The sequence below is a fragment of the Trichomycterus rosablanca genome, chromosome 10 (assembly GCF_030014385.1).
Source record: "Trichomycterus rosablanca isolate fTriRos1 chromosome 10, fTriRos1.hap1, whole genome shotgun sequence".
Classification (NCBI taxonomy): domain Eukaryota; kingdom Metazoa; phylum Chordata; class Actinopteri; order Siluriformes; family Trichomycteridae; genus Trichomycterus; species Trichomycterus rosablanca.
In genome coordinates this window covers 13,682,116-13,707,569 of record NC_085997.1, presented here as the reverse complement: position 1 = coordinate 13,707,569, position 25,454 = coordinate 13,682,116, and the positions used below count along the sequence as shown (strand labels likewise).

Sequence of the window (25,454 nt, the reverse complement as noted above, 5' to 3'; positions counted from 1 at the left end):
AGTGAGGTGTGGCCTGGGACAGATCAATGTTCGATGTCCTCAGACAAACTCCTGCCCATGTGTGTATGAACCCTCAAAAAAGATTTTGCTCTGTACTGACAGACTGTGTATACAGGGTAAAACTGGTGATATTTTAAAGTGGTTTAATTCATAAAAGGTGTTGTGTAATATAAAAAGCCTTAAGTATTAATCTGACTGGAAATTGCTGGTATGCTGGTTTGCATTTGCCCTCTAGTCTTAAACATCACCTCTCTTGACACGTGTTTGTGTTCTTGTGTTTGTAACGTGTTTCCTGTGTTTGCTCTGCAGGTCTGTATGAGCTGTTGTCAAGGCTGCCATCTCAACTTCAGACTTACGTGGAAAGTGCAGCTGACCGCTCGTTTCTACATGCCATGTTTGGGGAGAGGAGTCTACACTCACTGGTCAAGGTGAGCATGGCTTTTATCCTCAAAGTTGATGTGTTAGAAGCAGGAAAAATGAGCAAGCGTAAGGATTTGAGCGAGTTTGACAAGGGCCAAATTGTGATGGCTAGACGACTGGGTCAGAGCATCTCCAAAACTGCAGGTCTTGTGGGGTGTTCCCAGTCTGCAGTGGTCAGTATCTATCAAAAGTGGTCCAAGGAAGGAACAGTGGTAAACTAGCGACAGGGTCATGGACGGCCAAGGCTCATTGATGCACATGGGGAGCAAAGGCTGGCCAGTGTGGTACGATCCAACAGACGAGCTACTGTAGCTCAAACTGATGAAGAAGTTACTGCTGGTTCTGATAGAAAGGTGTATCGCAGTTTGTTGTGTATGGGGCTGTATAGCCAGAGACCAGTCAGGGTGCCCATGCTGACCCTCTGTTCGCCATGTAAACTAAAAGGTGTTAATTAGTGTTAAATAAAGGTGCCAGTTCAGCAAAACTACAGCTAAAGGAATGCGTTTGTCAGGTAAAGACCAGGTAACACAAAGATGGTTGTTACTGCTGCAGAGGAAGTTTTTGCATTTCACACCACAAAGCATCACAACAGCTACAGATCAATGGACTGCAAGTCTTTTCCAAATGCACGTACTGAGATAGAGGTTATGGTCAACAACATGATAACGCCACATTCTGGACCTGGTTTAGCATCTGGCAGCTTCATCGGGATGCCAAGTTGACCGTTCTGCAGTATGAAGAAGCTTGATCAGGAGTAGTCATTTTTGGAAGGGTAGCAGCCAAGAAACCATTTTTTATGATGGGGGAACAGGGTGAAAGGGCTATGAAATGCTAAAGAACTCAAAAATTGGAATGATAATCTGTGGAAAGAGATTGTTATAGAGAGGCAAATTCAAGTTTGAAATTTGATATCATCTACAATGTGTAAGAAGAAGAGTGGGAAAGAGATGAGAATGAGGTCTTTCCTGGTTTGGGGCTGCAATACTACTAATCGAGTTGGCCATATTGTCCACTTGATGCTTGATGCACGTTAACCACCCACAAATCAACCTAATGTTCTGGTTCCTTTTACATTTAATGTTTCTTTTCCCTGTACATATTGTTTCTCTCAAGTAACAACACATTTTTACTGCTTTATTGCTTTATTTAGATTTACTGCTGTACTGCTTTATAAGCAGGGCTGTAACAATACACTCTACCCACAATGCGATATGATTCACGATACTGGGTTCACAAAACGATTTTTTCCCGATTTTTTTTAACAAAATTGAATTGAAGACAAATGATGACAAAGTTTCCTTTATTATTTATCTTAAATATTTGTGCTTATCTTTTATTTATCTAAACAATGAATGTCCTTTTATTTCTGAGGTAGGTACAAACAATGCAAAACAATGCTGCATATTTCCCTTTTTGTGTAAAAAAAAAAACTAAAAAAACTAAAATGAAATAAATCACACATTAATTAAATAAATAAATGAATAATACAAAAAAAGAAAGAATCCTCACATTAAAAAATTTGGCTGAAAAATTCCGAACCTGGCAACCTTGTGGTGATGTCATCCAGGTGAGGTGAATAGCGCCAGTGCCCTCTGCTGTTTAAAGTGAATATCGATTCATTATACATGTACACAGATTTGAATCGTTACACATGTGAATCGATTTTTAACTGTCTTGTGGTGCATCGTTACATCCCTATTTATAAGTATAAGCATATACTTTTGTTTTAGCTTGTCTCTGTTTATCTGTTTTTAAAAATATAACCTTCTAATACAATAATAATCACCGTCTTTGTTACTTTATTTAGATCCATGAAAGGTTACAGCGTTTTGAAGAACGATATCCTGTTCCAGTACTAGACTCTGCTGCTTCTCTTGCCCAAGGGGTAGGTAAACCACTTTTCTCTTCACACACTTGTCCAGGGTATTGCTGCCTTGCGCCCAGTGTTTCTTGTTGGAACTAGACCCACCACAACCCAGACCAGAATAAAGTGTTTGAAATGCATGGGCACTTCAATAAGAACACATTAGGTTGTAGTTGTTTTGTGCACTTGTAAAATTATATTTTTAGCACACATGCGTACACACACACACACACACACACACACATACACAGAACAGCGTACAGCAGGCATGGAGACAGGAGGAGGGAGACATGAGGAGTAATGTGTCGATGGAGGGGAGAGGGAAGATAAATGGATGTCTGGAGTAAAGAAGCAAGCAGACAGTTTGCAGATGAGAGGGTTCGATGAGGCGTGATCTTCTGTGTATCTGCTCAAGACATTAGTGTTATAACATAACATAAACTGAGTACCGTATCAACATGCCTGCTGATGTGCGCACACACACACACACACACACACACACACACACACACACACACAAAGCAAGCAAATGTAAACAGATGTAGTTTTCTCTGGATGTGATCAAAAGGGGGCTGTTAAACACAAAAGCTGTTTTGCCCTGTAAAGCACATTAGCAGGTCAGAAGCTCCATGCTGATTCTGTGGATTGAATTTTTTCTAACATTGAAGGCCTGAATTAACCTCAGCTACTTTCTGTGTGTGTTTCTTATAGATGCTGATAGTATCTATTAGGGATTGATTGCAGCCTCGGCCACTACTTGCTTTGGCAACAATTTAATCATCAGTTTAAAAACTAAATGATGTATTTGACTTGCAGCATTTAACGGATCAAACTCTGAAAAGAAAAATGACAGATACATTTATAACAGAAATATGAATGTTTATTGCTCTTAATGTAGCCACCAACCAGAATAATGGTAAAGTCAACTGATGGAAGGTTTTTAATGCCGTGTGATTTCACAAGCACACTGTAAGAGCTATAAAAAATAAGTACAAAATAAAATATACATGAATAATTTGAAGAAAATACAAATAATGCATCTTTGACTGTACAAAGATAAAGAAATGTACAAATGTTTATATATACATTTTTATTACAAGACTAAAATAGTGTTATTTAAATCATATTAAATAAAACTAAGGACTTTAAATGCAAAAGAGTCTCACTTTCACTTCAGAATGATTATTGCATGTCACATAAAATGAAACACAATAAACAATGAGTGTAAGTAAATAATTTGCAACATTAGCTTACACAAAGGTATATTGATAAGCTGTTATTGTTAACATTAGCGCAGTACTAATGCAGTTTCGCTATTTACGTAATAACTTTAAACCGTAAATTAACATATCCATTTATAATACAAAAGCAACAAATGTATGTAAAAAAACATGAATTAAACATAAAATACCTTGTTGCCACTTTAGTTAGGGGCTCAATTTGCAGCTTTTCTCTCTCACTAACAACTCTCTCGCTTGTTCCTCCTCGTTCGGCGCCAGCTGCCCGTTCACCTAACTCAGCAGCTTCACAGAATTAACTAGAAGTGCTGTGTCAAATAAAAGTCCCTATAACATTTCACACCTCACGGCCATTTACATAGAGCCAAAATAAGAATGACCTTTACACTTAAACCCACATTTTGGCTGCCTGCCATGCTCCTAAATAATTATTATAGTCAGGATAAAAAACCTCTCAATACATTTTTCAAGACTTAAGACATGTCTTAAACTTTTTTTTAACATGCATTTTTTACACTGTATGCAAGGGTTTTGTTCATAAATCTTGTGTTATGTGATGTTCCACACATGGGAAATACGACTGGACTGCAGACAGGCCATGTCCTAAAAAAATTTGTCGTCTACAATGCTGCATATGTTACCTTTGCCATGGCTATTTATACACCTGGAAGCAAACACAGTTTTCCTGAAAATTACTAAATTCATTGTCTTGCATAAATTTGTTCAAGCAAACAATTCTACTGGAGCGCGAGCACTTTTGCCTTTAAGATGAACAGGTACCCCAAACAGAATAAAGTACTTGACGAAAATAAAATGAAAAACTATATGGTTGAAAGGATGCGGACACCTATTATGGGTTTGGCATTTTGGCCACACACTTTGGTAGCAGATATAATAGATAATTGTTTAAAGTTAATTATATGTTTTAGTGTTTGGAAAACAGTTTGGGTAGGGTTCTTACCTTATGTTTTTGCATGACTGTGAATAAACTCCAGTGGTCGGCTTAAAGCCAACTCCAACCGCATTGGTTACATTTGAGATAGATTAAAACATTGCCAGGCCTCACAAATGCTTTTTTTTGTCTTATTAGGCACATGTTATTGCTGTTATGCCCATGCTTTTGCAATGCAATGTAAGCACGCTGTGAACAATCTCATGGTCAGGTGTCAACATTTTGTCATATAGGGTATAAAAAGCTTTACTTATTTAGTTTACCGATGGAAGACTACTGCTGATATATCGTGACTCACCATTGTACCTTATGTGCAATTTTGAAACCTCATTCAATGTTGGCAGCTTCAGGATCTTGGTCAGAAAGTGCTAAACAGCTTTCATGCGTTCTTGTTTCCTGCTGATTTTTGCCTGAATAAGGCGGAGCTGAAAGCATCTTGTATTTCTCTAAATTATGATCTTGGTTCTGAATCCTCAGCTCGAATCTGAATCTGAAGCTCAGATTTACACCTCCCTTCAGTATCCCTAACAGTCCCACACAAGATTGATCTGATATTTGAGTGTGTTTTTTGTGCATGTGTGTGTGGGTGAATGTGGTTGTTTGTTAGAACGTGTGTGTATATAAGTTACTGAATGACTTCCCTCAGGTGTTTCTGCTAGCATATCACTTTGCTCATCCCAGTGTGGAATAAGCCTCTCTGTGCTGTTTTCAACAGTTTCCTGCTGCAGCTTATTTACGTGTTAAATTTCTCTAATGGACCTTTAATTTATAGCTTCACATAAAATGACTTGTTAACCTCTGTCTGGCTCAGTATGTAGTCTAGAACCAACACAGCGGGTGGGTTTTGCTAATGCTCAGAATGTACTCGGGTACAAACACATTTTACAGTTAGCAGTCAGTCAGAGAACATTACAGTTACAGAACAGTTATATACACATACACACATCCACATTTGCTTAAATCTTGTCGTTTCATTTCAGTTTTTATTCTCGGACTGTCTTTATTTAATTAATAATAATAATTGGTTACAAAACAGCTGTCCAGTTTTCCATTTTGCCACAGCATGGCAGTACAGAAACTCTAAGCCAGCCAACTAATGCAATGAGACTGAAGGTTTTAGGAGACTACATATACATTTATTATTCCAGAAGAGGGTGCTGGAGGTGTAGAGATGAAGATGCTGCGATGACGAGGATAGTGAAGATTAGGAACAAATCTATTAGAGGGACAGAGCATGTCGGATGTTTTAGAGACACATTTAAGGAGGCCGGAGTTTGATGGTTGGGGCATTTCCAGATGAGGGGATGGGAGTTTAGTCTCAAAAAGGGTGCTGAGAATTGACCCAGCAGGCAGGAGGAGGGGAGGAAGGTCAAAGAAAAGTTTTATGGATGCAGTGGGGAAGAGCGTGCAGGTGGTGGGGTGACAGAAGATGTATGACATATGACAGTATGGAGACATATGATCCGCTGTGGTGACCCCAACGGGAGGTAGATATGTATTAAGAGTGAAGATATCTGTTTATGATTCCTCAACGGTGTAAAGCAAACTTTTGGGAATGGTACAAGACTTGTTTACAAAAGACAAACTTTTGAGGTGGATGGAAATAAAGTGTCATTAGTGTAGGAACAAGCTTAGTATAACGTTTCCTTAGTTTGTGTTCCAGGTCTCACACTACTGAACTAAATAGTCTGCCTAATAAGTGAACTTTTAGGCAATGTGAACTTTTAGGCACTCAAAATGTCCAAAGTTTTAGTTCAGTAGTATGAGACTTGGAACACAAACTAAGCTTGTTCCTACACTAATGAGACTTTAATTTCCATCCATCTGGCTTGGGACCGGCACTAGGAGCACACTGGCAAGTGCACCTCCCAAAGGCTAAGTTGTTGAGCGCCCTCCAGACGTCATGTCCAGCCAATGATTTGTAAAGATGGCCGATAGCACCAAACCCCGGATCTCAGCTGTAGTAGGCTGGTATATTATACTACTGCATCACCCAAAATGCCCATAAACCACAAGTCTTTAATATCAGTTTAATTTTATCCTAAATATATAATACGTTACTTTACTTGCCATTGTTTTCTCACAACTGCACCCACTCTGTGCCAGTTTCTGCAGATTTTTCTTCTTCTGCCTCCACAATTTGACGTGTATGCCAGCTTTTATGTGCTTCCCTCCAGAGATGTTAACACTTTGAAAGCATGTGTTGATGGCTTTGACCCTGAACCTAACTAAAGTAAAGCTGTTTATTATAGCTTGTGACTCTAAACCTGTTTATGCTCTTACACCTGTGTCCTCTTGACCCTTTTCACCAAGCAGGAGAAACTGTTCACTCTTACGTACTCTGTATGATTGTGTTGGCAGATATGCTTACGCAAGTCCCCAAGGTTCAGCGTGGCTATTACTCATTGCACCGACTGCTCCCATTGGGTTGGTTATGACCGACCACCAATCCTATAGGGGTTATGCTTAAACAAATCAATTATGCAAAATCTATACAACATCTCAAGCCTTGGAAGGCTGTAGTTTAAATGGCATCATGGGAGATGATGAGCAAAGCCTCTCCTCATCTGCCCCCATCTTTAAACTTTACTAAAGGAATGTGTAGCACACACACACACAACCTTGTGGAGTCAGTGATTTTATGGTTATGTTCCTCTAGATGTTCTTCTGAAAAATATGGCATTTAGCAGACTTGTTTATGTAAAGTGCTGAACTGAATTCCTGTTTACCTACTTGTATCCTGAATTGCTTGTTCAGTAAAAAACAGAGTAATTTCCTTGCTGCATTTAGGAAGGTGGTAGCTTAGGAAGGCCATGGTAGCTTAGTGGTTAAGGTACTGGACTGTTGGCTTTTTGAGCAAGGTCGTTAAGTCTTTTTGCATTGTTTTTTGTCACAATTGACAGTCACTGTATTTTTTTTCCTTACAACCTTCTCCTGTTCAGTGTCTTGGTGGGTGGTGGGTCTGAACTGTCAATACAGTCATCATTTTTATTTTAACTTTAATTACTGCTCTATCCACATCAGGTTTGTTGCAGGTCTGGTATCCTTGAGAAACACTGACACAAGTCAGAAATGGTCCATTACAGGGCATTAATTTATTCTCTCTCTCTCTCTCTCTCTCTCTCTCTCTCTCTCTCTCTCTCTCTCTCTCTTTCTCTCTCTCCTCTCTCTCTCTCTCAGGTGTCTGAGGAGTTGCAGGCTAAACCATTGAGTGCAGACATCAGTGAACTGATTAAATTGCTGTCAATGCCCCACTTTAAGGTAAGTTAGCCCATATAATAAGATATACTTTTTACCAGGAGAGAGCTTTTAACAAGAGAATGGAGTGTGTTTGTAAAAACATGTGCCCATTCAGTCGAAAGAGGATTTGTAAGGTCAGAAAATGATGCTGGACAATAAAGATCTGGCTTGCAATAACTGTTCAGATTCATCCCAAAGGGTTTGGTGCTGGCCATTTAGGTTTTTGTACACCAATCAAATTAAACCATGGGCACTGATTTCCTCTAAACTAATGCCACAAAGTTGGAAGCACATCATTTATTCAGTTTAACTGATTTTCTACATCAGTGAGCAAAGGGTGTAGTTGAAACACATATGGCCAAATAATGTGTGCATTACATATATTATATTTAATATGTAATATATTTAATATTTAACCCTAGTTGTATATTATATTCCCTATGTTCCACAAAACATGCTTATTTACCAAAACTTTGTATTGAAAACTAGATTACTTTCCTTGTTATCTGTAGGTCACTGAAAATACAGTGCAACCATGAATATTCTACATAAGATTGTTTTAGCACATCTGTGAAAGCAAAAACCAGGCTTATCTAATGTGCACAGTTTATTCTCTTCCTGATTTGTGTTGTCGGGTATGTAAAGCACAAGCAGATGGCTGCTGTGGGTCTGAATGGCGCCTCTGTATGATTGTAACTGTGTCACTCAATTATGGCTGAAATCATCCATTTGCAGCTAGTGAACATAAATCAGAGCCCCTTTAAACCCACCTCCGTGCAAATCCACACATGCAAAAACCTACCTTATTTATATTAGACTGACACATGAACTAATACTGACAGTCACAAAGCAGCACTTATGGTTTCCTGATTGTAAAAGTGCTGCAGCTGAGAAACACTTGTGAGTTTTAGTATTGACAGTCGTAGCTCTGACAGCATTCCAGTCTTTCTGAGCTGGTTGGATGAACAGGTGGTCTGGCTGGGTTTGATCAGGTTTTTAAATGGCTTTTTATTTGACACTCTTTCCTTAATGAGAGTTGTACTGCAGGTTCCTTCTTCTGTATTTTGACAGGCATGACAATCTGTTATTACTTGAAGCCCAGAGCAGCTAATGAACGCTCACACGCATCCACAGTCACGCACCCAACACACAATAGAGAACCTGGAGTAGAGTTTGACCACTCTTGACCCCTATTCATAAGCCAGTGTTCAGAGAGAGATTGAACTGTTTGGATTGACCTTTACAGAGTCAAAGTCAGGTCAGGATGGAAGGCAGTGAATGGCAAACATGATGGCACATATGCTTGTATTTTTCTAAAAACCTATGTGATGGATAGGCTCATTTTGTGGTTCAAGGCTTAATCCTGGGCTGCTTGTTCGAAGTGGGAGGTCCTTTTCTCGAGACAGATGATTTTTCCTGTGTTTATGCAGGCACCTTACTGATGTGGAGGGTTAGACTAATAGGGTAAACTTAATTCCTAACTAGTTGTATCTATAAAAAAGCAGTAAATTGTACAGTTCTGATAAGTTGTTAAATTAACTAAACACAAAGAGCTATTGCTATTTATTTTGGAGTCTAATTACCTCATTTGCTGTTTTTTACTTTGTTCTTGTTGGATATTCTTTTTTGAAATCACAAAGTTGATCTTGACCGCTCCAGTCCCAAATGTATAAAACTTTATAAAAAGTCCTTGTTGCTCTTGCAGTTTAGTTAGCAAAGCTTCAGATGTGAGCACTCTGCATCGTTCAATTTATTGTATTTCTGTGTTTAGTGATGATTCATAGTAATGACGATTTAAATCCTGGATTTAAATTGTGATCCTTCAGTAAATAAATAATTAGAAGTCTTAACGTCTCTATCAATCGCCCTCAGTTCTGCTACCAACACATTATGGTGAAGCTGAATACTCGCACACACGTAAATTAGAACTTCGTAATTTTAAAGAAATAGCTTTCCATTTAAAATAAAAACAATCCTGTTGTATTGCATGTGTGATGTACAGTTATTTACATGTGATTTGTAATTGCCACTGACCTCATGTAGGCTGGTTGGGGACAGCCAAAGTGTTGTCTCTTACGGCCTTCATATACACTACACCAAAAGTATTCGCTCGTCTGCCTTCACACGCATATGAACTAACTCGCTCATCCATGTCTTTATGGACCTTGCTTGGTGCACTGGTGCGCAGTCATGTTGTAACAGGAAGGGGCCATCCCCAAACTGTTCCCACAATGTTGGGAGCATGAAATTGTCTAAAATCTCTTGGTATGCTGAAGCATTAAGAGTTCCTTTCACTGGAACTAAGGGGCCGAGCCCAACTCCTGAAAAACAACCGCACACCATAATCCCCCCTCCACCAAACTTTACACCTGGCACAATGCAGTCAGACAAGTACCGTTCTCCTGGCAACCACCAAACCCAGACTCATCCATTGGATTGCCAGATGGAGAAGCGTGATTCATCACTCCAGAGAACATGTTTCCACTGCGCTAGAGTGGCGGTGTGTCTTACACCACTGCATTCGACACTTTGCATTGCGCTTGGTGATGTAAGGCTTGGATGCAGCTGCTCGGCCATGGGAACCCATTCCATGAAGCTCTCTACACACTGTTCTTGATCTAATCTGAAGGCCACATGAAGTTTAGAGGTCTGTAGTGATTGACTCTGCAGAAAGTTGGCGACCTCTACGCACTATGCACCTCAGCATCCGCTGACCCCGCTCTGTCATTTTACATGGCCTACCACTTCGTGGCTGAGTTGCTGTCGTTCCCAATCACTTCCACTTTGTTATAATACTACTGACAGTTACCTGTGGAATATTTAGTAGCGAGGAAATTTCACGACTGGACTTGTTGCACAGGTGGCATCCTATCACGGTACCACGCTGGAATTCACTGAGCTCCTGAGAGCGACCCATCCTTTCACTAATGTCTGTAGAAGCAGTCTGCATGCCTAGGTGCTTGGTTTTATACACCTGTGGCCATGGAAGTGATTGGAACACCTGAATTCAATGATTTGGATGGGTGAGTGAATACTTTTGGCAATATAGTGTAGTTTTATTTCACATACAGATCAATAAACTCTGAAATATGAACTTAAATTATAAAATCAAAGAATTGTGGAAATGTTGGGCCACCTAACATTACGCTCTTTCATACAGTTTGTTCATTCATTCATTGTAAGTTTTAAAAAATATGCGGGTTGAAATGCACATACAGTAACTAAAACTATTATTTGGTTGTTTTATGATTTTATTTAATTGTGTGGCAAAGACTCGTATTTCCTGTTGGTGTGATTATGGTTGTTAGTTACTTGTCCATATAAATATGGCTAGTTTTACTTTTCCAATGAAAATATACACAGAACTGTTTTCTTTTAGCAAGATTGTAACAGAAGAGCTACTGTGACTTGAAATTGCAGATAATTTTAATTTTTAAAGATTGTCAAAAGTACCGACGGATGTGTTGTTGAGTCCATGTTTTGGCGGGTCAGAGCTGTTTTGATAACATATTAGGCTGGTGGTTGTAAGATTGTGGCTGATCTGTGTATAGCAGCCTTTGTAGGATTCTTGTCCTTGGGCTGGAGCTGTATAGTGTGTGGTAAAATGGATTAATAATTTGATGAGAAGGTTGTGGAATGTCAATAGAAATAATGTTAATAATAACGGATGAAACTGATGAACGTTTAATAACACATGAAATTTCAGATACACTGCTAGCCAGACTCCAGAGTCTAGTCTATGAAGTTTTGCTCTATTTAAATGGTGCAAGACATGCATTTGGGTTAAATGTGGCAATTCCTCTGTCTCTGTCATATTTGCTCTTCTTCAGCCACATCTTGAATTTTGTTCAAGGCCTTGATCCCATGTAATAAAACGGACAATTTTCTTCTACTAACTCTCTCTTGCTTTTTCATTTTTATGTATTTTCACTGAGCTGTTCATTTTTTTTTATCTGTGTGGAAACTGAAGGAAAAGTAAATGTTTCCAGCAGTACCTGACATGCATCATAGTTAAAGAAGTTTTTTTTTTCTTTCATTCATTTGTCTATGTTGGCATTTTTTATAAATCAAAGAAGACTGAAAACTGTATTACCTTATGTTGGAATTTAACGATTTCATCTGATGAAGCAGGATGATGTCTGATCAAGGTGGAGCAAGGAGGGTTTTAAACATATGTAACTACAGCTCATTAAAATGTAAGCACAAAGCTTGGATTAAAATCTGATTTCTTTAATTGGCTTCACCCAAACAGCTGATCAGTGGCAATCAAAGTAAAGAAGCACTAGGTAAATATGCAATGCATCACTTTATTTAGGAATTATTACAGAGCCATTGCTTTTCATTACCCACTTTGTAACACTTACATATACAGGGGTTGGACAAAATAACTGAAACACCTGGTTTTAGACCACAATAATTTATTAGTATGGTGTAGGGCCTCCTTTTGCGGCCAATACAGCGTCAATTCGTCTTGGAAATGACATATACAAGTCCTGCACAGTGGTCAGAGGGATTTTAAGCCATTCTTCTTGCAGGATAGTGGCCAGGTCACTACGTGATGCTGGTGGAGGAAAACGTTTCCTGACTCGCTTCTCCAAAACACCCCAAAGTGGCTCAATAATATTTAGATCTGGTGACTGTGCAGGCCATGGGAGATGTTCAACTTCACTTTCATGTTCATCAAACCAATCTTTCACCAGTCTTGCTGTGTGTATTGGTGCATTGTCATCCTGATACACGGCACCGCCATTGGATGCACATGGTCCTCCAGAATGGTTCGGTAGTCCTTGGCAGTGACGCGCCCATCTAGCACAAGTATTGGGCCAAGGGAATGCCATGATATGGCAGCCCAAACCATCACTGATCCACCCCCATGCTTCACTCTGGGCATGCAACAGTCTGGGTGGTACGCTTCTTTGGGGCTTCTCCACACCGTAACTCTCCCGGATGTGGGGAAAACAGTAAAGGTGGACTCATCAGAGAACAATACATGTTTCACATTGTCCACAGCCCAAGATTTGCGCTCCTTGCACCATTGAAACCGACGTTTGGCATTGGCACGAGTGACCAAAGGTTTGGCTATAGCAGCCCGGCCGTGTATATTGACCCTGTGGAGCTCCCGACGGACAGTTCTGGTGGAAACAGGAGAGTTGAGGTGCACATTTAATTCTGCCGTGATTTGGGCAGCCGTGGTTTTATGTTTTTTGGATACAATCCGGGTTAGCACCCGAACATCCCTTTCAGACAGCTTCCTCTTGCGTCCACAGTTAATCCGGTTGGATGTGGTTTGTCCTTCTTGGTGGTATGCTGACATTACCCTGGATACCGTGGCTCTTGATACATCACAAAGACTTGCTGTCTTGGTCACAGATGCGCCAGCAAGACGTGCACCAACAATTTGTCCTCTTTTGAACTCTGGTATGTCACCCATAATGTTGTGTGCATTGCAATATTTTGAGCAAAACTGTGCTCTTACCCTGCTAATTGAACCTTCACACTCTGCTCTTACTGGTGCAATGTGCAATTAATGAAGATTGGCCACCAGACTGGTCCAATTTAGCCATGAAACCTCCCACACTAAAATGACAGGTGTTTCAGTTATTTTGTCCAACCCCTGTATATTATACACCGATCAGCCATAACATTAAAACCACCCCCTTGTTTCTGCTCTCACTGTCCATGTGATCAGCTCCACTTGTCCATCTGTTTCTCTGCATGCTTTGTTAGCTTCTTTTACCCTGTTCTTCAATGGTCAAGACCCCCACAGGACCACTACAGAGCAGGTATTATTTGGGTGGTTGATCATTCTCAGCACTGCAGTGACAATGACATGGTGGTGGTGTGCCACTCTATTAGACACTCCTACCTAGTTGGTCCACCTTGTAGATGTAAAGTCAGAGACGATCGCTCATCTACTGCTGCTGTTTGAGTTGGTCATCTTCTAGACCTTCATCAGTGGTCACAGACGCTGCCTATGGAATGCTGTTGGTTGGATATTTTTGTTCGGTGGACTATTCTCAGTCCAGCTGACAGTGACAGTGAGGTGTTTAATAACTCCAGCAGCGATGCTGTGTCTTATCCACTTATACCAGCATAACACACACTAACACATCACCACCATGTCAGTCTCACTGCAGTGCTGAGAATGATCCAACACCTAAATAATACCTGCTCTGTAGTGGTCCTGGGAGAGTCAGCATGAAAGGGGGCTAGCAAAGCATGCAGAGAAACAGATGGACTACGTTCAGTAATTGTAGAACTACAAAGTGCTTCTATATGGTAAGTGGAGCTGATAAAATGGACAGTGAGTGTAGAAACAAGGAGGTGGTTTTAATGTTATAACTGATCAGTGTATGTGAGGATTAAGAATTTGGAAGGTCTGTGTAAATATTAGACACTAATGCTGTGTTCATGATTGGTTGTACCTACCAGAGCCGGTCACTCAGATTTGTTGCTTCACTGCACCATGTCATTATATCCTATTTGCTTGATTCTGTAGATAAAATCATAGCTAAGTGTTCTACTCCTGTATTGAAAATGAAAAAAACCCAGTGGATTCTTTTTATAATTTATTGTACTCGTGCATTATAGCATACCGCATTCTGAATACACATATTTATTCAGCATTTGGATAGAAAAAAAAAATCAAGCAGAACTCTTAAGAGTGGTGATTTATTATGTAGCTCTCAGACAGATGCTCAGAGTATCAAAGTGCATCTGATTAGCCAGCACATAAGTACCAAATCAGATACATGACTGTGTGTGTGTGTGTGTGTGTGTGTGTGTGTGTGTGTTTGTGTGTGTGTGTGTATTTTTTGTCTTTGCAGAGCCTGCTGTCAGTTCATGATACAGTGGCTCAAAAGAGTTATGATCCTAAACTTCCTCCACTTCCAGATGACATTGACGATGAAGAAGATTCAGTGAAGATCATACGACTTGTCAAGAATAAAGAGCCTCTTGTAAGAGTCCTTTAATATAAACATGCACACACACATAATAATAATAATAATAATAAGTTCAACTTATATAGCGCCTTTCACCAAGCTCAAGGTCGCTGTACAGTATAAAAAGTGAAAACAAACGACAACACGCAAAACAAGACAAAACAAAAACAAAACAAAAACAATTCAACAGTGTGTAAGGATAGGTTAGAGATATAAGTTCAAGAAGTAGAATGAAAATGTTGTGAGAAGAGATGAGTTTTTAGAGACATACATACACACACAGGGGATAGGCAGTTTTCTTTGTTTTGTTGCTACGATCATATTATTTATTACTTGTAGTGATGTAGCCAAACGTTGTATTGGTATTAAAACAAAAATATAAAATACTGATGTTCCCTGCTATTCAGTGTGGATTGGGAGCAAGATGACTTGCAGTTAATCTAGTAAACACATGTGCAATGTTCGGTTTGTTCTGAAATACCACGCCATGAATGCTGAGCTTAATAAATCTCCATTTAAAATTCTTATAGGATAGAATTTTGGCTCTTGTGCTGACAACAAATGTAAAATCATTGCTTTGCGAGTTGGAAAACATTGTCCGAGCAGAAGGAAGCAAGTTTTTTTTGAGGATTATGTTGTATCTGGCTTGATTCATGTCCAGCTATAACCTTTGCACTCCCTGATCATCACTTAACCTTCACTGGATTTCACACAGGGTGCAAGACATTGTACAAAGACTTGTAGGCCTTTTCAGGTCTTCATCTAAACATAAGATGATCAGTAATTAAAAGTAATTAAAAGTGGCCATAAAATGTCTTATCTGTTAACTTTTCCTTCTAAGTGAAAATACTTCCATAATTTGACAGTTTTCAATATATTTGATTATTACAGAATCTGGGTAAAATCTTTCACACTAAATGACTTGTAAGGGTAAGGATATACAAACCTTTCCAGCCCGGTCTAAAGTGTGGGAGCCATCTATACAGCTCTATCCTTTTTGCACTCCGCAATAGCTCAGTGCTAAACAGCCTTTCAATCTAAAGCCTGTTAAATAGAATATGATGTGAACCTTGACTTACAATTTCATATAATCAGACTCAGACGCCCATTATAACAAGAGGCCTGTACAGTTTAACTTACTCTAATTTTCCTTCTGTTTCCTTTCCGTTTGTTTCTCTCTTGATTTCCTCCCCCTTTCTCACTCAGCAGGCTCGGAGTTAGCATGCCACGCTCTTTCATTTATCCATTTGTGTAATCGTGACCAGTCGAGTAAATCATATTCAGTAGCGCTGATTAATTGCTGTCATTTTTTAGACCATGACGCCAGTATTTTATACTAATAAAGCATACAGCAGAGAGAGGTTGGTTTGGGCCCGAGGTCTTTTTGAGATTGAGCCAAACGCATATGAGTACACACAATATTCTTGGTAACTTAAGATCTTTGATCTGGTAGCGGAAATGACAGGAATAAGAAAATTGGGTTTGGTGGAGAGTGGATACATTTGGTAGCAACAGAAGTGTGCCCCTTAATTAAAAGAGTATGCTGGAAATAATGTTCCTGAAGATGAAATTAAAGTACAAAAACATTGTTAACTGTTTAAACAATCACTCATACTTAGGGCACTTTTAAGTAGCTCTAACTGGCCTGACTACCTGACTTTGAATCAAACCTGAAGGAAACCCACTCGGACACAAAGAGAACATGCAAACTTCCTGAGGTTTTTAGTCACTGACAAACAACAGTTGTGGAAAGAATTAAAATCACAAGCTGGTGTCCTTTACATGTGTATGTAAACGTTTGACTTCAGTTGTAGATTAAGTCTAGGCTGTTTGATTAGACTGTTTAGGTGAGTGTAAGGTGCTCGGGTGGAGCAGCGGGTTCAAATCTCAGTGGTGCTGCCGACCAGTCACGCACACATAAATCATTGACTATGTCTGATTAAAGATTAAGGAAAAAGTGAAGCTCTGTACTGGGTTGGCACCCAGTTCAGGGTTTACCCACTACAACCCTGGCCATGATAAAGCAGTTGTTAAAAAATAAATACAATTAAAAAAGTGAGGGTGCCGCAGGTCACACTGGTATTGAACTGGGATTCTTTTGTTTTTCCAGTTCCTTCCATCCTTTGCCTCGTCTGACTTGGCATTCCCAACTGTCCATGTTTCTGTGTTTCTGTATTACATTACAGGCAATTTGGGAGGTGCAGGAGCACACACATGCTCATACACTAGGGTCTTTGTGTAGCAAAGTGTCTGGTTGTGGACAGAAGGCAGTTCCTGCTGTCATTACATGAATAAGAGCTGACATGTGAAAGTACTGTTTTCTTGGTGGAATAATTGCAATAAAAACAGACTTAACAAACACTTAAAAGGCAGCACATAGTCCAGCTGTGTCATTGTTTAACACCAGTAATCATTTATTCATACACACAGAAACTACCTTACTTCACCACACGTGTTCCAGTTCAATAAGAGGACACATGGACACACGTGTACCTGTCTATAGCTCGGAAGAAACACCGTTCCCTATGTTTTTACAGCTAGTGCATAATGTCTGGTCCCTCAGGCTGTATTACAGTAGACATAAGAGCTGAAATAGAGCGTTTTATTCCAGCCCTCTGCTTCCTTCCTCCCCACGTTCCCATTTACTTCGTCATTCCTATTTATTCCTGTGTATTTTAAGTTCATTTCTACTCATAAACCACATTTTATTTTTAATATAGACATCTCTTAAAGAAATGATACAGGTAATTTACTCGGAATGTAGCTAGTCAACCTAGACATGTGGGGCACTGGCAGTATGAAGCACAGTGTACTGTAGATAATAAGAAACTGACGGTTGTCTCACTCAACATGTTTTCCAGAAATACAATACATGTCCAGACCACAAACCACATCCAGTTTCTCAGTATCCTCACACTTGACATGCCATTATGGACATGGTATTATGACTTACACAGTATGGCTCAGAAGTTCAGGTGCTTCAGCCACACCCACTGCTAGAATAAGCATGAATGTGTCCCTGTGCACAAAGCGAGGACTGTAAGAAGGTTTGGCAAGTTTGGTGTGGAGGAACTTCATATATTTTTGGCCATGCAATGGACTATAATTTGTTAAAATTAACATAATGTCAGTAATGCTAAGATGGGGAATCAGAAATACACTGATACTTAATCTGACCAAATTTTTCAGTAACAAGTAATCTAACGAGTTACTATTTCCAATCCAGTAATCAGATTAAAGTTACTTATCCAAGTTACTGTGCGTTACTATTTTTGCAAGTGACGTCTGGCCTATGCGACAATTAAGTCACGAGCTGCGTCCGAAATCGCATACTTACAGAGTATGCACTAGATTGGAGGAAGTATGCACTAATTGGCCCGGTAAAGAAGTACATACTTTCAGTACAGATGCAGTATGAACACAACACCGCTAAGTACTACACGTGGGGACTTGATGACGTAATATCACCATAGTTACAGACTCATTACAAACCCCACTCGCCAACATTTTGGATATTTATCGTCTTTTTGTTATTTATTTGTCTTTAAAAATTTTATTTTATTTATCTTACTTACACTTGTGAACAGAGGACTTAGTTTTCCACTATCTTTCTTGTTTCTTATTCCGCTTCAATCGCCTACGCAGCTCCAGTTGCATTACAGCAGCTGCTGAATGTAACTAATAAAGTAACTTGTAGTAACTTAGTAACTTTTAAAATCAAGTAATCAATAAAGTAACTAAGTTACTTTTAAAATCAAGTAATCAATAAAGTAACTAAGTTACTTTTTAAAGGTAACTATGACATCACTGCAGAAATATACAGTAAACATCAGTAACCTGGTTGCTTAGGGGCAAAATGTTAGAAACTAATACTGACTGGAGTCAGTATTGTCCTGCCTGACCACATAGCTGTAGGATGATATTTCTTTTTGCCTTTTGTGTCATAAAAGTGGACTGTTATAAAAGTGGGCATTGGAACTGGTCATTATTAGCTGGTTCATGCAAAAGCAATACTTCTGAATGCCAGATTTAGAAATATGAGTGGCAGACAGCTGGCGATTCTTTATGAAGTAAGTAATTTATGTCTGCTTGCTTTTCATGCGTGTGAAGCCAGCAGTTCTGGCTGACGTCTTTGCGCTCCATGCAGATTAAGCGATCCCCTTTGGCAGGGCTTGCAATAACAGTCATAAGCATGTATGTGTTGGCGTCTGTGCATATGGCTCTGATCACCACTGTAACTGGCCACTGAGGATCGCCTTACTGATGAGTAACTTGGTCCGCCATGGCCTCTGATTCTGTCTCATTTTCTCCTCTTTCCAGCTTCTATTTGGTTTTTGCGCGTTCTCGTTTTTCTCGCTGTATTTAAAGCACTCCTTAGTTTTCTACGTCTTATTTATAGACCACCTTCCTCAAAGGTTCATGTTTGTGTTTAATGTTTGATGGTCAACTGGTGGCCTGCATGATGACTTTGGTTAGTTAGCCTAGCATACTGTAGCATAGGCATCGCATTAGTGCCTGTGATTGGAAGCCATTCATCATGTCTCATGATGCCTGAAATGGTGTAGAAAGCTAAAACCTTCGCTGTTTGGTGAACTTCTCCACCTGCCACTGCTGCTTCATCCAGCCGGGGCAGTTAGGGCATAGTTCAGTCTAAGATGCACAAAACATGCTGCTAAAATCTCTGTAAAATCTGTTTATGTGATGTTTTGAACTGATAGGAGGCCTATAGATAAACATTTTAATCATTTACAACCGTCCACATAAAAACAGATACTTGAGCATTACAAGTTTTGATGAAGTCAATAGTGTACATACACCCAATGCAGTTGTTCTTTTTCTGTGACACTGATTGAAATGCATTGTTTTTGTGCACTGCATTATGAGTTCTCTCAAAATAAGCCGGACCCAGTATATAAACATATGGCTACTATTAATTTGGAGGTGTAAAAAGTTTACCAATATCATATACCCAGCACAGCACAGCTGGTGACTTATCTCTGCTATTTTGACTGCATCTATTAAAAAGCACAAATTCAGCCGCTCAGGTGGCGCAGCTGTAAAATACGCTAGCACACCAGACCTGGGATTTCAAATACATCGTATCAAATCTCAGCCCTGCCATCCGACTGGGCTGGGCGGCTACATGAACAACGTTTGGCTGTTGTTCATCCAAGGAGGGAGCCGGATAGGAACCTCATAACTGATGCAATTACTACCTCTGCTGGCTGATTGATTTCGTCTACACAGAGTAGAGGAATAATGCTGATCAGGGTGTGTCTCTCCGTGCACAAGGCTGATCGCATATGAACTCCCTCATGCAGGTGATGAGATGCAGTCGGCTACTGCTCACGTGTCGGAGGGGGCGTGTGTCAGTTCGCTCTCCTCAATCAAGGGCGGAGGTCAGCACCAGTAGAGAGGAAGCATAACGCAACTGAGTAAAAAACTGGACGCGCTAAAATCGGGAGAAAAAAGGGAGAAAATGCATAAAAAAAAGTTAAGGCATTTTGTAAATTTCAGTAAAAACAACAATCACATTTGGGAGATTGCAAAATAAGAGCAAGGGCTTATCTGGGGATGGCACTATACAGTGGCCTCATCCCAGTGTTACAACTGGGGTTTACTTTAAATTTCAGCAGCGGTGTGTTTGATAGCATTTTGGACTGCTGTGCCACGGTAGTTTTATTTCGTTTAACCAATCGAAACAAAATCAATTTTGTCTTTGAATTAAACTGAAATCTGTTTGCTTTGGTCAATCAGAGGCTCAAGTCAATAAAACTGATTTCAAGATTCAACAGTCAGTTGTTTAATTAATCAAGAAAGCTAAAAAGCACATAAATCAGTTTTTTGTCCCCAAGTCTTTTGCTTCAGTGCTTCCGTGCTTTCTCCTCCAGTAGTCCTGCTTTTCCTCACTGCTCTTTAATGATGATCTCATTGACGCTGGCTGACATTCTGTCACTTCCCAAGGCTACCAACCACTCACCCTTCTTCTGCCACAGACCTCGGGGTCACCTAATTGTACAATTTTTTGATTAGGAGGAAACGTTCAGTGAGTGGGTTTATGTGCAGCATCAAGGGGCTGCACTTTAGATCAGAGAGGCAGCGTTTAACTCCTCAGCACAAGACCTTGAGGAAATGCACTTATCTTCATCATAATGACATTACAGATGACATTACAATTGTGTGTGTGTTTGTGTAAAGAGCCAGATGGGTGGAGAAATAAAAGAACTTTTCTGAAGAACATTATTCTGCCAGTTTTAATCAGACATTTAATATCAAATTGCACTCGTCCTCTTACTGTCTGACTTACACTCACGAACACAGCTGTATGAGAGCATAGCAAGCTTGTAGTGTCACAGAAAAACAGCATCACCGGTTATGAAGTTGATGAGAAATAGAGAGGAGGATAATCAACCAATCCATCCAGATGAGTAATATATGTGTGTAACACTGTAGAAAAATCTTGCTTGCTTTGTCTTGCTGAGGGATCCACTCTGATTTAGCGACAGCATAATGCTGGTGTGTATGTGGCTGCTGGAATTTCACACCTGTCTGATCGACTGCTGCACTGTTTATCACAGACAGTATCAAGCTTTACCCTGCTTATCATTCTCATATGCTAGAATAATCATATTGAAATCCTGATTCATTCATTCATCTTTGTTAACCACTTTATCCTGGATCTAGGTCTCAATGCGTCCAAAGCATATCCCAGGAGCACTGGACACCAATGCAGCAGTGTAAACATACTGACTCATCATTCATACATATACACACACATAGAACTTAGAGCAGCCAAGCCACTTAGTGAAATATTCAGGAATAGTAAACAAGTGCACTCCGAGCCACTCAGGTGGCGCAGCGGTAAAAAGACACGCTGCAACCAGGGCTGGATTCTGAGTACGTGGTATCGAATCCAGCTCTGCTTCACCGGTTCGAAGCCGAGTGGCTGTATGGGCAACGATTGGCCGGTTGCTCAGTTGGGGGGGGTGGGACAAAGAACCAGATGTGGGTCTCTCTCTGTCAAAATGCGATTACGACCTCTGCCGGCTGATTAGAGGCGCCTGCACAAGAGATGAGGAAGAGTGCCCTTAGGGTGTGTCTCTCCGCATGCAACGCTAGGTGGCGCCAAACTCATCAATGTGTGGGTGGCAAAAATGCATCCGGCTGCTGCTCATGTTTCGGAGGGGATATGGGTTAGCTTCGATCTCCTCGGTCAGGGCAGGGTTCGGCATAGACAGAGAGGAAGCACGATGCAAAATTGAACAATTGGATGCGCTAAAGGGGGAGAAAAAGGGGGGGGGGATAAAAAAAAAAAAAAAAAAAAAAAGTGCACTCCCACACAGACATGGAGAGAGCAAATTTCAAGGATTAAATTAAACCCAGGCCCCTTAAGCTGTGCAGTACTAACAGTGCAAACTGCACCAGATTTCTGCAAACAATAAAAATCGAACATTGGTTAATGTAAATAGCCTATGCTTGTGTATTAATACAGGCTAAGCAGGGCATCACACTCTTATTGTTTTATTGCTTAGTAATAGTAGCCAAATAACTAACCTAGCATGTTTTCGGGGGTGGGATAAAGCTGATTGACCCTAAGAAAAAACACTAAGATGTGGGGAAAACATGCCAAACTTTGGTCAGCTATTAATCTGGGGGGAGGGGGGGGAGTTCACATACTGACTGGTATTATAGAGGTGGTTATGGCTGCGAATCGCCGGATGGCTGCTTGTCATAGTTGGTTACTTTTCATCGATCCCCACATCCCTAACCCGTGGCTGGTTGTGTGACTATGTTATGTTCTTATGTTTACATGTGCTTGTGTGCTGTAAGGGGCTTTTTTTCGTGTTACCATAGTGTGCTCCTCAGGGAGCACCATCTGGTTGCTGGTTTTTTTTTTTATCTCCTACTCTCCCAATGTGTTTATTATTTCTTGTTTCTTATCCTGTCTTCTTATCCCCCCCCCCCCCCCCCCCCCCCCCCGTCATATTGAATGTTCTGGACGGGTTGATGGCTAATTTCGCTGTAATTGTACCTGTTGCAATTTATAGTGACAATAAAGTTCTACTATACTCTGCTATAGAGGTGGACGTCGCTAAAACCTAAATAGATATTGATAATATAAATGCTTCACTTCACCAAAAAGGACTAAACCTGGATCTCTGGAGCTGTTGTACCAACCTAAATTTTGGATTTCAAGACAAAAATTCTGATTTTACACATTATGTGAAATGACCAGGGTGACACTGTAACACAGTTGAGTAGGGTAGAGTAACTCCGTTAATCCTGAAGGTCAGGGTTCAGTTCTTGCTGATCACTGACTTCAAGTGCAACTACGTTTCCTTCTTAGTTCCTCCCACCATCCACTGTTATGGAACCAGGATAATACAGCTCGTAACCGTGAATGAGTCGATTTGAAATGATCAGCAAATGTCTTTTGTTCTTGTTGTTTTTTATAAGTCTGTATTCCTGTAAATGTATATTATTATTATTATTATTATTTTATATTTTTACTATCTCTTACTGTTTCTGTTTTTATAATAGGCACTGCATCTTAAAAGGAATAAGAGTGTGGTTTTATTTAAAAATAAAAAAAATGGTCAGTAAATCAACCATGTCTGTATGTAGATGCCCAACTGGCCGATAGCACCACTGAGGATTCGAATACTGGATCCCAGCTGTATTATTGGCCGGTTGGCATCTATATACAGAAATTATTGGCTATGTCTGGGGGAAGAGGGTGGTGACGAAGGCCCTGTGATGGATTGATGTCCTGTCCTGGATGTGTTACTGTGTTATGCAGAGTAATTCCGGAAAACCGGACCCACTGCGACCCTGACCAGGATAGACAGCAGTATACGGAACATTATAATGATCCAAGCAGAGTTAGAAATGAATCAGCTGAAAAAAAAGCACAGTATGTTTCTCAATTGACATTTACAGCATGAATACCGAATTACAGAAAGTGAATTAAAACTTCACATCATTCACGTCATTCATTTATTTATTTATTTTCTTATCCATTAATTTATTGTGTTTTACCACCGTATTTTCCTGGTCAGAATTGCAGTGGGTTTAATTTATTGGGTGAAAGGCAGAAAAAACCCTGGACACGTTGCCGGTCCATCACAGAGCAATCACACACACACAAACACTCACACACTTGACTTAACTGCATGTCCTTGGGCTTGTGGGTGGAAACCAGAGTACCTTGAGGAACCCATGCAGACACGGGGAGAACATGCAAACTCCACACAAAAAGAATCAAACCCAAACCCTTCTTTCTGTGAGGTGACAGTGCTACCCACTGTGCCGCTGTGCTGCCCAGATTGTGATGTGCCAGTCAAAAACTGTAGATTTAGCTAAAATAAATATTAGATTGGATCATGTAATGTAATGGTAAAGTAATGTGTGTGTTTTAACAGGGGGCCACAATTAAAAAGAATGAGACTACCGGAGCCATCACCATAGCTCGCATCATGAATGGAGGTGCAGCCGACAGAAGTGGTGAGTTTTGAATTCAGATGCTATTTTTATTGTTGTTGTGTTTGTGCTAATAAGCAGACCTTTTGTGTTTGTGTTTTTTTTCTCGAAGCCCAAATACTTGCCACCAGGTTTATTATAACCTGAAAGCCTCTAAAACAAATTTATATCTACATTTTAGAGTACAATGAAGCATGTAGTGTACAGTGTATCACAAAAGTGAGTACACCCCTCACATTTCTGCAAATATTTCATTATATCTTTTCATGGGACAACACTATAGACATGAAACTTGGATATAACTTAGAGTAGTCAGTGTACAACTTGTATAGCAGTGTAGATTTACTGTCTTCTGAAAATAACTCAACACACAGCCATTAATGTCTAAATGGCTGGCAACATAAGTGAGTACACCCCACAGTGAACATGTCCAAATTGTGCCCAAATGTGTCGTTGTCCCTCCCTGGTGTCATGTGTCAAGGTCCCAGGTGTAAATGGGGAGCAGGGCTGTTAAATTTGGTGTTTTGGGTACAATTCTCTCATACTGGCCACTGGATATACAACATGGCACCTCATGGCAAAGAACTCTCTGAGGATGTGAGAAATAGAATTGTTGCTCTCCACAAAGATGGCCTGGGCTATAAGAAGATTGCTAACACCCTGAAACTGAGCTACAGCATGGTGGCCAAGGTCATACAGCGGTTTTCCAGGACAGGTTCCACTCGGAACAGGCTTCGCCAGGGTCGACCAAAGAAGTTGAGTCCACGTGTTCGGCGTCATATCCAGAGGTTGGCTTTAAAAGATAGACACATGAGTGCTGCCAGCATTACTGCAGAGGTTGAAGACGTGGGAGGTCAGCCTGTCAGTGCTCAGACCATACGCCGCACACTGCATCAACTCGGTCTGCATGGTCGTCATCCCAGAAGGAAGCTGACGCACAAGAAAGCCCGCAAACAGTTTGCTGAAGACAAGCAGTCCAAGAACATGGATTACTGGAATGCCCTGTGGTCTGACGAGACCAAGATAAACTTGTTTGGCTCAGATGGTGTCCAGCATGTGTGGCGGCGCCCTGGTGAGAAGTACCAAGACAACTGTATCTTGCCTACAGTCAAGCATGGTGGTGGTAGCATCATAGTCTTGGGCTGCATGAGTGTTGCTGGCACTGGGGAGCTGCAGTTCATTGAGGGAAACATGAATTCCAACATGTACTGTGACATTCGGAAACAGAGCATGATCCCCTCCCTTCGAAAACTGGGCCTCATGGCAGTTTTCCAACACGATAACGACCCCAAACACAACCTCTAAGATGACAACTG

General features: G+C 40.4%; 1 protein-coding gene across 1 annotated transcript in view; it reads left to right on the top strand.

Moving 5' to 3' along the window:
• The first annotated feature begins 361 nt into the window (after window positions 1-361).
• mpp7a (MAGUK p55 scaffold protein 7a) overlaps window positions 362-25,454 on the top strand; it is a 56,963-nt gene continuing 31,870 nt past the window's right edge. The window contains exons 1-5 of the mRNA XM_063003616.1: window positions 362-428; window positions 2,228-2,305; window positions 7,655-7,735; window positions 14,542-14,673; window positions 24,081-24,162. Of these exons, the coding sequence (XP_062859686.1) occupies window positions 393-428; window positions 2,228-2,305; window positions 7,655-7,735; window positions 14,542-14,673; window positions 24,081-24,162 (409 nt within the window). The 5' untranslated portion in view covers window positions 362-392. The remainder of the gene's footprint in view (window positions 429-2,227; window positions 2,306-7,654; window positions 7,736-14,541; window positions 14,674-24,080; window positions 24,163-25,454) is intronic.